The sequence below is a fragment of the Pelophylax lessonae genome (assembly GCF_965119305.1).
Source record: "Pelophylax lessonae genome assembly, chromosome: 7".
In the NCBI taxonomy this organism is placed as follows: domain Eukaryota; kingdom Metazoa; phylum Chordata; class Amphibia; order Anura; family Ranidae; genus Pelophylax; species Pelophylax lessonae.
In genome coordinates this window covers 61,295,264-61,308,321 of record NC_138774.1, presented here as the reverse complement: position 1 = coordinate 61,308,321, position 13,058 = coordinate 61,295,264, and the positions used below count along the sequence as shown (strand labels likewise).

General features: G+C 39.3%; 1 protein-coding gene across 1 annotated transcript in view; it reads left to right on the top strand.

Annotated features, from left to right (window-relative positions):
* The window catches only part of LOC309560038 (complement factor B-like), a 131,524-nt gene extending 121,394 nt beyond the window's left edge, over positions 1-10,130 (top strand). Inside the window, exons 15-18 of the mRNA XM_082263541.1 lie at positions 4,015-4,118; positions 6,471-6,603; positions 7,740-7,789; positions 9,942-10,130. Coding sequence (XP_082119667.1) covers positions 4,015-4,118; positions 6,471-6,603; positions 7,740-7,789; positions 9,942-10,094 — 440 coding nt within the window. The 3' untranslated portion in view covers positions 10,095-10,130. The remainder of the gene's footprint in view (positions 1-4,014; positions 4,119-6,470; positions 6,604-7,739; positions 7,790-9,941) is intronic.
* The last annotated feature ends 2,928 nt before the right edge of the window (positions 10,131-13,058 follow it).

The following is a 13,058-nucleotide window of genomic DNA, read 5'->3' as shown; positions in this document are numbered from 1 at the left end:
TCAAGACTCTGTTCAGGAATATAGAAATCTTCAACCCTGGCTGGGATTTTCCTGGTCAACTGTCAAAAATCTAGTCTCCCAGCTGTCAGTAGCAGTTTGAGATGTTGTCTTACTAATGCCACTATACGATGATTCTCTAATATAGACTTGATCATTAATGGAAAGTCTTGTTGTCAGAGTGGGTATTTTTTTTTTTTTTGAGTTCCTGAAGCATGAGATTTGAGAGTTGAAGGGGATTGTCTTGATTTTCATCAACAATGGTTTTACAACTGTGTTTAATGCCTAAACTATGCTTATTACTAGAGCAAGGAGTGCCGCTAATAAGTCAATCTTTTAGGCATAAGGGCCATTACGAGGATCATTTATAGGCCATTCTTCTACCTTGTGATCCTTTGGGATCCTCTACCCAGTAAAAGCATGACTTGGCATCTTTTTTGAAGTGGTGGGATGTATCTAGTCAAATCAATGAAGGATAGATATATGTATTTTGGTGTAGGGATCTTATCTATGTCATATTGACTCTGTATTTGACTGCACTTAATAAGTGTAGAAAGAGGAATTTGTTTAGTTCTTTTTATGCCTAAGCAATTCTTTTTGTGATTTTTTTTTCTATACCGGGACATGTGCGCAGAGTGTAGGACAGTCCTTCTCTATTTATATTAAACTAAACATACATACAGTATCTCACAAAAGTTAGTACACCCCTCACATTTTTGTAAATATTTTATTATATCTTTTCATGTGACAACACTGAAGAAATGACATTTTGCTACAATGTAAAGTAGTGATTGTATAGCCTGTATAACAGTGTACATTTGCTGTCCCTTCAAAATAACTCAACACACAGCCAATAATGTCTAAGTCACTGGCAACAAAAGTAAGTACATCCCTAAGTGAAATAGTCCAAATAGGGCCCAAAGTGTTAATATTTTGTGTGGCCACCATTATTTTCCAGCAGTGCCTTAACCACCTTGGCGGTAATGACGAGCGTGACTCGGGGTTGATTTTTCATATCAGGAGCGGTAACCCCGAGTCACGCTCGGGGTGGATTGCAGAGAGCGCAGCGGTGTTCTCTTACCTTATCCTGGCGATCCAGCGATGATCTCTCATTGCTGTGACCGCCAGCCGAGAGTCCCGCCGCTCCTCCGTCCCTCTGTCAGTGTGATCACTTCCTAGTTCCGTTCCCTGCAGCAGCAATGCTGCATGGGAGCGGAACTAGGGAGGGAAATTCAAAAAAAAAAAAAAAAAAAAACGTTACACAAAACACATTTTATATTTTATTATATATATATATATATATATATATATATATGCGCATATATATATATATATATATATATATATATATATGCATATATGTTATATATATATATATGTGTATATATATATATATATATATATATATATATATATATATATATATATATATATATATGCACACACACACACACATATATATATATATATATATATAAAATTATATTATTGATTCAATTATAATTCATGTGTTATATATTATATATATATGTGTGTGTGTGTATATATATATATATATATATATACACACACACATATATCTATATATAATATATAAGTAATGGGAAAAAGCTGCGCTAAGTGACATAGACCATATGTGATAAGATCTATAAATAAAAATGATATTATATATAATGCATGAATTATAATCTAATCAATAATATAATTTTATTATATATATTATATATTATATATTAAATAATAAAATAATATTATTGATTCGATTATAATTCACGTGTTTGTGTTTCAAATTTATCACATCTGGGATGTCTACTAGAGTCTTGTTTTAGTCAGGTTTAAGTCAGTAATTACTAAGAATTGTAGGCCTATAATACATAACGCCAAATTTCCATGAAAACAATTGTACCGCTTTTGGTATGTAATTCCTGACATAATCATACCGCCAGGGAGGTTAACCCTCTTTGGCATGGAGTTCACCAGAGCTTCACAGGTTGCCACTGGAGTCCTCTTCCACTCCTCCATGGCGACATCACGGAGCTGTAGGATGTTAGAGACCTTGCGCTCTTCCACCTTCCATTTGAGGATGCCCCACAGATGCTCAATAGGGTTTAGGTCTGGAGACCTGCTTGGCCAGTCCATCAAATTTACCATCAGCTTCTTTAGCAAGGCAGTGGTCATCTTGGAGGTGTGTTTGGGTTCGTTAATATGTTAGAATACTGCCCTGCGGCTCAGTCTCCGAAGGGTGGGCATGGTGCTCTGCTTCAGTATGTCACAGTACATGTTGGCAATCATGGTTCCCTTAATGAAATGTAGCTCCCCAGTGCTGACAGCATTCATGCAGCCCAGACCATGCCACTCCCACCACCATGCTTGACATCTGTTTACCATAAGTTTATCTTTGTTTCATCAGACCACAGCACATGATTTCAGTAATCCATGTCCTTAGTCTGCTTGTCTTCAGCAAACTGTTTGCGGGCTTTCTTGTGCATCATCTTTAGAAGAGGCTTCCTTCTGGGGTGAGAGTTATGCAGACCAATTTGATGCAGCGTGCAGCGTATGGTCTGAGCACTGACAGGTTGACCCCCTACCACTTCAACCTCTGCAGCAATGCTGGCAGCACTCATACATCTATTTCCCAAAGGCAACCTCTGGATATGACGCTGAGCACGTGCACTCATTTTCTTTGGTCGACCATGACGACGCCTGTTCTGAGTGAAACCTGTCCTGTTAAACCACTGTATGGTCTTGGCCACTGTGCTGCAGCTCAGTTTCACGTCTTGGCAAACTTCTTATAGCCTAGGCCATCTTTATGTAGAGCAACAATTCTCTGATTCTCAGGAAGTTCATTGCCATGAGGTGCCATGTTGAACTTCCAGTGACCAGTATGTGAGAGTGAGAGCAATATCACCAAATTTAAACACCTTCTCCCCATTCACTCCTGAGACCTTGTACACTAAAAAGTCGCATGACACCGGGGAGGGAAAATGGCTAATTGGGCCCAATTTGGACATTTTCACTTAGGGCTGTACTCACTTTGGTTGCCAGTGGTTTAGACATGAATTGCTGTGTTTTGAGTTATTTTGAGGGAACAGAAAATGTACACTGTTATACAAGCTGTACACTCACTACTTTACATTGTAGCAAAGTGGCATTTCTTCAGTATTGTGACATGAAAAGATATAATAACATATTTACAAAAATGTGAGAGCTGTACTCACTTCTGTGAATATAGATTACAAAAAAAAAATGATAAATATGCCTGGTGAAAGTTTTTCCTCAAGGAAAAAAGGTAATGGGGAGAAGCAGAAGAAGGAGATAATTATGATTTAGCAGACTAAAGTAAGGGATAATAAGGGGTTAAATAGTAACACATTTATTTAAAAAAAAAAAAACAACTGTTTTTTATTTGTGAGGTTGCTTTAAGTGACATATGCAAATCGAAGCTCACCTCTTTGATCTGCAGATGAAAGGAAAAGAGTAAATACAAAAGTAACAGTAGTGATACTTTGTATTTCTCTACCTTGCCTATGAATAGTGTTTATAAAGAGAGTGTCAAGAGGTCTGTTTTTTTTTACAGAAGTGGCTATAGTAGCTCATGTATTTACACACAACTGCTGGCTGTCATTTTGACAGCTGGGAATTATTCGGCAGCAAGGCAGAGGTGCCGGTTTTTCGGGGTGTGTGTGGCACACCCACAACTAGTTATGTTATTAGCTACTTTTTTTGCAGCGATGTTCTAAAAAGCTCCAATTTACATAACAATTAAAAAGGGCCGGATTAGCAAATGTTTATCTTATAGCTATGTACTCTTACTAGCACATTTTTAAAGGTAGAAATTGCTGTTATTTCTGTAAACTTGTAATTTTTACAGATGTTTTTTCTGGTATTTGTATTTATGAATGACATTTGTACCTCAAAGTTTTGGCTTTAGATATACTTTAACTCAATATTATGGTGTTAAAAACATACTGTACAAACCGTTGTATGGACAAATTGTGTCTTTTTTTCCTCCCACAGAAAACTTTCTACTGGCTGGAAATCTGGTGAAAGCGTTGTTTATAACAGAGAATAGTGAAAATGGTTTGGAGCAGATGAATGTCCTGATAAAGCAAGGGAACTGGGTAAGGAGGACTGCAATCTATAGTCCCACTGTCTAGATCAGTGTTTTTGATTTGCTTGCGTCTTAGGACCTGTATACATGATCAGAAAATCGGATGACAAATAGCACTTTTGAAGCGATCGTACGATAATCTGATGGTTAGTACACAGCTTTCGAGAGCCGATGATCACCACAGTTCATCCTGATCTGAAGGGACAAACACAAAAATGTTTCTCGTATGACACCACATCGTACAATTTTCACTTAATCAGTACCGTCTTCATCCAAAAATGCAATACAAATACAATACAATACATTACATCACTTCTGAATTTTTATTCTATAATACGAGAATTTTCGTAACTTTAGTAGCCTCTTTATTTTCGATATGGAGACTATCCTGCAACAAAAAATGGACAGTCGTTCGTCCGATAATCTCATCATGTGTACGAGGCATTAGGCTTTTGTCAGTGTTCTCTTGTTGTTCTTTCATAAAGATGTTATTCCGCGGTGTGGCGGCTAGCACAAATAGTGTCCTGCAGCCACCAAGAATTTGAAGCAGGCCCGTAGAGCCCACAGTGTCCTTCCTGCTGTGCTGTAAATCCTGATTGGGAGCCCACAGATTATACAGTGCCTATACTTCCCCTGTTCACTGGCCAACCCGGAATTCAGGTGGAAACAGAAAATTTAACTCTCCTTTGTTTTTGAGCTGTTTTTCACAGCACTGACTTCCTCTGTGGCTCTGAGAAGTCATGTGACTGAATGCTGAGAGTTGCAGACAAAGCTGATGCTGGAAGACATGAGAAGGTATTTCACAATTAACCTTGTCCTTTAGAAACACTATTTTTCTACCAACTGTACCTCACACCTTTAAAAACAAGTTTAAAATTGGCAGCTCCCCCTATTTCTATTCTAAGATATTTTGCAGTGCCAACCAATTATTGAGGCACCACGGCACACTTTGCTTGGTACACTTTCTGAAGCCAGCAGAATTCTGACACTACCATAGAAAGGCCCAGTTGGATCTAGTTGACCTCCAAACCAAAGGTTCCCCATTCTCCCCTATTTGCAGTTATAGTCTGCTATGAAAGGATGGGTACTCACTAATGATGAGCTGAACGCCCAGGTTTGAAGTTAATGGGAGATGAATGTGAAATGACAGCAATGACCATTTTCTAGGTGGTTAGGCAAGCGATTGTCAAGCAAATGACATGGGATCTAAATACTGCCCTAGGGAACATGTATCAAAGCCAATTAAAGTTTTAAAAAATTCCATTTGGTGGGGAGCAGAGATTTTAGTAAAGTTTAAAAGACATTAAAATTGCAAAATTCTTTTAAATACCATATCTAGGGGATGTTCTGAATTTGCCTGTTAAGTGGCACATTTGTATGATGTATACAATGATCTACAGCAAAACTGATATTTCAAATTAACAAAATGCAGTTTAATAATGCCGGCCGCTTCGTTCTTTTTATAAACAAAGCAGATGGGGATTACCTTCATTTATACCAGGCCCGTATCCTAAATGAGGATCTAGTATAGATGTCAATAGGGTCCCCCCCACACAAAAAAATACAACAGTGTGGGGTCCCCCTTCGGATCTGCATTTCAAGGCTTAACCAAATGCATAAAAAGAAAACAAAAATCATGTTCCTCCCAAAAATCCATACCAGCATGCAGCCTGGCAGCCCAGAAAAGGAGGAGGATGAGCGTGCGGCCCCCATTTCCTGTATCATACCACGCTACATACCCTCAACAAGGGATACACTTGACAAGGCACCTTGTCCTCATGTTGATGAGGACAAGTGCCTCCTCCCCACAACCCTGGCACAGTGGTTGTGGTGATCTGTGGACTGGGGGCTTGTTGGAATCTTTAATCCCCCTTTAAAAATAAGGAGCCTCAGGGAATGACCCCCCCCCCCTGTGTGGGGCAGGTATTATTAAAATAATTTCTTTCTGACCCCTTCACACCGATTGCCTCCCGGCCCTTTAGGAGTTTTAACGTTGAGAGGTGGAGGTACGGATTTGGGTTATGTGGCCACTGTAATTGGCTGTCACAGCGGTCACATGATTGGAAAGCTCCCGATTGCAAGTATGCATCGGGAACTTACTGATCCCCGCCCGCTACCATGCGGCCGCTCGGCGTTAAGGCCCACCCGATGACAGGTCGCACATATGCGTACGGCCGGTGGAAAGAGGGTAAAGGAGGCTTCTAGACTCCGATAAGCCCCCCTGTCTACAGACCCTTAATTCCTTGTGCAGCCGAGGTTCAGTTCTGCCAAAATTGAGTCCAAACTGGCAGCTCATCACTAGTACTCACAAAGACAGTCAGCCTCTCCTTAGTCAGATTTTTTCTCATTCTGTCCTTAACAGAGACAAGGCTGCCTCAAAGATGCAGAGAAAGTGAGTGACTTTAAAGATGTGGTCGATATCAAAGATGTTGTAACTGACAATTTCCTGTGTACTGGAGGAGTAGACCCTGAAGTGGATCCCCAGACCTGCAAAGGTAATCTATAACATTGCTAGGCCAATTTTTTTTTTTTTTTTTTTTTTTTTTTTTTAGTACTTGCCTATCTTTAAAAGAATCTGCCAGGACAGTACAAGGGAGCTGCCATTGGTGACTTGGTTTTAAAAGTTAAGTGGTCAGAGCTTTTATCCCAATCGATAGTCTTTACCCATCTACATGTTAAGTCATTGACCTAGAACAAGGATGTGTATACCAGGTGTCAGGATAACTCATATACACATGCCTTTTCCAACAGTCATGGACCTTGCACTTTTTTAAAAAAAAAGCAAGTCAAAAGTGAAAGTTCTCTTATTTCTATCCTGGCAAATTACCTTTTTTCTTGGGAAGACCTGGCTGGTTTTACCCACCCCTTTTCCTTGGAGACATCAGAAGGGGAAATAAAGGAATAGAAAGTTGCAAATTCCCAGCAACCTTACAAAGCTGAAATGTCACTTTTGGATGGACCTGAGGCTTAAAAATATTAAGAGGGCAACTTTCATCATGCTAGGACATGGCCTATGAAGGTCTTTCCAGAAATCTGGAGCTTATGGGGTTAATTTACTAATGGCAAATAGACTGTGTACATTGCAAAGTGCAGTTGCACTCATCAAGTGCAGTTTCTCCAGACCTTAGTAAATGAGTAAAAGCTTCACTTTGCAAAGAATATCCAATCACATGCAAGGGAAAAAAACACAACATTTTTGCTTGCACATAATTGGATTATGGAATTCAGTTGAGCTCCTGCTCATTTACTAAGTTCTGGAGCAACTGCTCTTGCACAGACTATTTGCCTTTGGGAAATTAACCCCTATGTGTCTTGCTCTTTCACGGTTCCTACTGCCTTAAAGTCATTTGACTTCTGGTTTAGCTTTTCTTGTCTGTCATACACAACTGGCCTTATTCGATAAAACATGCTAAGTACAGCAACTCATTACAATTCATCTTGTATCATAATGATTCATTCAGATTCATTGCTTTCAGTCCATCCAAAATGTATCAAGACAAAAGCACATTGACTCTTGCATTCGTTATTGGGTATGGCAGGCAATGTCCCCATTTCATGCAATGTAGTAGAAATACACTCTGCTTAGCAACTTAGCAACATGTTTATTTATGCTTATTTTTATCTCTTGCAGGAGATTCTGGTGGTCCTCTTATTAAACAACATAACAAGCGTTACATCCAGGTACAGTAAACCCATCTTTTAATTTCGAAGGGTGAATTGCCAGCATAGTTTTGTAACATGTTTTGCTTTACCTTGCCTCACTTTCCAGGAATCATTATGCATTATAAAAAAGTGTGAAAAATAAACTCCCACAAGCTGCGCAAAAACACTTCAAATAAGTGTTCAAATAAATATGTGCAAAAAATACAATATTGCAACAAATAATCATAAAAAATAAGCACATATAAGGTAGAATTGTGCACAAAATAAATCACAAAAAGTCCATTAATCAAATGTGCTAAGGTAGTGACAGGTGTGAAGAAAGGAGCTCCTTGCTGAATGTTGGACACCACTTAAATCCACCACCTGTGTGATCCCTCTCCCATCAGCTGGTAACTCACCCCAACAAGATGCCCCCCCATTACAGTTTTAGAAATCCAATTTTTATTGTTAAAACGTAGTAGTTGCACTCACATGAATCAAAATCAACAGCGCATATAAAATATGGGGTTTGGGGTGTTCCCCACGTCCTCACCAACTCCATGGTACTGTGCCAGACATGGAGGAACCACCACCTCTTCACCCGTTTACTTCTCCGGTCTGCCGTGTAGCCACGCCCTAACGTTTCATCATTCCGACTTTGTCAAAGGGGGGTAGCTACACAGCACGGCCAGTCGGTATTTGTATCATCTCCACCCAAATGACGTATTTAATCCTTTCTAAGCCTGCATTAATCCTCCATCTCCACACATTAAACACTGCATATATCGCCTCAGTACCTTGTCATCCCTCTGTGCATTTAACCACCTATTTGCCACAGTACTTGTATATGGCCGGGACTGGTCTCAAAAAACATTAGTCCCATCTCAAAGCACTCTGTGAATATATGCATATTGGAATTCATAATAACAAGCTGCACATCAGTACCATATTATCCATGTATGCATTTAACCCCTTCTCCGCCTAAGTCATACAATAGCCAGGAACAATCAGATGCACCCAGCATATATAGTTCCACAAATGTAGGATTGTCTGGATATATGTAAATGATTTGTCTTTCCACTCCGCCATAAATAGGTTTGCAATACTGGGAGCAAATTTTTCTCCCATTGCAACACCCCTAATCTGGCTGTAAAATTCCACCTAATACCAAATATAATTGTGCGCAAGGCAAAAATCCATGGCCCTGCACAAAAAAACTTTCTGGGTATGAGGGATGTCATCTCTTTTACTAATTGCCCAACTGAGGGCCAATAATGCATACATTGTCCATGTATTTTTTTTTTTTTCTATTTTTTATGCCTGCAAAATAATGTTTCTTCCCTCGTGATCTTCTATTAATTGTTCTCATTACAAACCAGTGCAAGCTCCATACTTTACCGTTCACCTTATCTTTTCTTTTCCATTTCCTTTTTTCGTGCCCTCCCCTTTGCTTTGAAGGACCACTGTCAGAGATCCTTTCCTTTCCTTTTGAATTATAAGAAACACTTTTACTTCTTTGCTTATTGGAGATCTATCTACTAATTAAAAAAAAAAATACTAGAAGCTGGGTAAAGTTTCTTAATAACACTCCTAACTCTATCCCTTGTTCTAGCTGTAAAAAGGGACAAACCACTCAAAAGTAAATACAGAGGCTCATGGCCAAGCAGGTGGACAGTATTGGCCATTGGCACTCTGCAAAATTAACATTTTTGCTTACAATTTTGAAGCCAGTGCCTGGAAGCTAAGAAGTACCTTTGAAACTTGATATATTCCTCAACATATTTTACAATGGGAAGAGTTGTATATATGGGAATTGCACTTGTGGTTCAGTGCCTAAGGGTGCAACACCAAACAATCAAAAATTGCTTATATTTTCCTTAAGTTGTTCACCTCTCCTGGCCACCCTGTGACTGAATTCTCCATGAGAACAGTTGGGTATAGGGGTATGTGAGCCAGAAGACTTACTACACTGTAGTTCAGGAAACCCAAAATGATCACAATTTTTGGTTTGTTTGTGCAATTGTAGTAGCTGTAAATACAAAGCATACAGCATTTTGCCTCAAAGACCATTCTAGCATTTATTTTTAATAAAATAATCACATGATACAAGAGGGCGGAGCAGCAGGGTGTCTAGTTTCCAGGTATTTTGCAATAACTTTTTGAAATCTTACCCTCTTTTCTGCTTCTACAGGTCGGAGTAATAAGTTGGGGAACAGTGAACAGCTGTAGAGGGTATAAAAGGGAACGGGTCCCTCCAGATTCCCGGGACTTCCACGCTTCTGTTATCCCCGGGATGGAGTGGATAGAAGAAATTATAAAAGATGAACTTATATACCTGAAGTGAATGTTCCACGCCTTGTGGGCATAGAAGAACTAATAAGGCTCAATGTCGGTTGTGTGACAACTTACTGATATTTTGGGTTTGGATATTGGCTACCATCTTCTTCATGCACTTGGGGACTCTGGCATTTACTCTGTACCTAAGCTTCTTTCATGAGGAGCCCTCACACTCTTTCTTGGATCTTTGCATTACTCTACATTATCCAGAGCATCAGGAGGAGCTAGAATCAATTATAGCATTAGATGGAGGAAAAAATAAGAATACAATGGATAAAATTACTAGCATCCAGTCATAATTGATGATATAAATGTTTTGGGAGGGCTTTCCCTAAAATGGACCTATACGTTTCTGAATACATCACTCTGAGTGATGTTTAAAAAAAGTTATAGCAAGCTCTGAAATACTTATCTTTCCCTTAAAGTTCTTGTACTTTGGCAGCCAGCTGGTCACGTGATCAATGTTGTGGCACTGATCACATGGTTTCTGCTAAAGGTTGATCTATCTAAAAGTTCATCTAGAGCAAGGCAGGCAGTGGCTCCCATTTCGTCAACGGAGATTACAAAACTAAGTGAACAGTTATGTGGCATGCACTAAATTGAGACTAGAGTGGTAAGTATTTAAGCCCTTATATTACTCCTTATTTATCCATCTACACAAGACTATTGACATAGGTTTATATCACACAATAGGTCCAGTTTAAGAGTTAAGGCTACCAATAATAGGAAGTTTGGTTGTAATTTTGTTGCACAATATTAATTAATTATTTGCAGATTAGCACAAACACATAATATTACATATGTAGTGGTAACATTATACAACTTAATTGTTGCTATTTATATATTTATTGCACCTTAATTCAGCACATTTTCAGCACTAGCACTTTTTTGATCAGTTCACATATGCGTTTTAATCACTCCACAATACAAGTCTAGCACTTCAATATTTAATAACCATCACTACTAAGAGTTTTTGAATCAGAATTTATAGTTAAATAGGAGTACATATTACAGATATCAAATTTATTTCTGGCATAGAGTGATAGTGGTAGACTGAGTGTAACAGCCTCACCAAGGAGATCCACCACACCGAGGTTTCTTCTCAGATCTTCTCTCCTTCACTGGTCCAGTCATCCCCACTTCTTTAAATACCATATCAAACTAGCAGCAGACATGATCTGTGCAGATAATCACACCGGAAAATATTCCAATAAAGGTCTAGTTAACGTCTTTCCCAAATGCATTGCTTTCTATCTCAAGCTATGATGAAGAGGGTGTTTTTGGACCCCTGAAATGTGTTGAATACAATTTTGATTATCCCTCTGACCCATACTGTGGAATAAAGTCGTATCTGGACCTTTCAGCAGTGGTGTGGTTCTTCAATTCATATTTTTGCTACACTACAAGCCGAGAAGAAGGTTGAGATCCTATTGGGAGTAAAAGCTGCCTGCCTGAGAACCATATTACCAACATCAACATCGTTACATTAAGGCTGCTTTCACACTACTCCATTGCAAAAACACGGTAAAAATGAATATTCTTTTTTGCTGTATTTTTCACCTGTAAAAAAGACACGTGACTCACACAATGCAACAAAAACGCAACCGTAGCTGCATTTTTGATGCAGTTTCCATTTATTTCAATGAGGAGGTGCATTTTTAGTGTTTTTTTTTTTTTTTTACAGCACCAAATATACATGAAAAATACAGCATGCAGGAGTTTAAAAATGCAACTGACCCACAACTGACTGATGTGAAGAGTTCCCAAGGATTTATTGGTCATGCATTTTTCTTTTGGTTTTGGTAAGGCTGATCAGTGTGAAAGGCCCCTAAGATAGGATAGCAATACCTATAGGATAATCTCATGGGTCCAATGCTATTTTCCACTTTCTTTAAATAACGTGTCTGCCCCAACTATTTCTCAATAAATTTTTATTGAAGGATAACAAGTACAAGTACAAGCAATAACGAAAATGGTACAGAGACAAAAACTAATCCACAACAAGTGGTGAGTGAAACATGAAGTACAGCATAGTGGGGTGGGTAAACAGCTGACAATGCAGATATGTAGTATTTAGGAGTACGTCAAGCAAATGGAACCATATTTTGACCCGGGGAACCAAGAAAAGGAAAGAAAAAAAAAAAAAAAAAGGGGGGGGGGATACCAGCTAATGGGTGACTAAGGCCACAACGGTAGGGCGCCCCCCTCGAGACACCCCAAAGGGAACAAACTGTGCCTCAAAAGGAAGCGCTCCCAACCTCGATTAATTGAGCCAAATGGTATCCTAAACACGAGGATTCCCATGGAGAACCGGTTAGGGGTAAAAAATAAAAATTCCCAGGCCTAACCTAACCTAACTAGAGACCCGTACTCCAGATTGTAAACAAGAACCGTAAAAGAAAGAAAAAAAAACTCACAATGCAAAAACCCATCCCAAGTAATTGGTGGGGGCTCCGGGTCCAAACCGAGAGACCCCACTAGTTAGAGTCAGCGACAAAATACTATAAGTACAGCGATACCAATAAGAAAGCAAGTAGATGAAAAAGAAGAAAAAAGAAGAGAGCAGAGGGGACAGAAAAGGAGACTGACATGCAGTAAGGAAAGAGAATAGAAAAGAGAATGAAAAGCAAGAAGAGGAAGAAGGTTCCAGAGGTCCGACCCCAATTAAATGGTAACATTAACGTAGGCTGCCCAGGGTTCCCAGATCAGTTCAAATTTCGTTCTGGAATCATCAAGGACGCTGTACATCTTCTCCTGTGCCATTATCCATGATATCTTACGCTTAGCCAAACGGAGCGGAACAGAAGGCATTTTCCACTGCTTGGCTATCGCCATTTTGGCACCGAGAAAAATGTAGAAGATGAGGGCCTGGGTGTGTTTGGGAATTTCAGGAATCCGCTGACCTAATAGAGCATGCGTGGGGGATGGATATACCACAAGGCCAGAAATCCGCCTGACTATACTATAAATG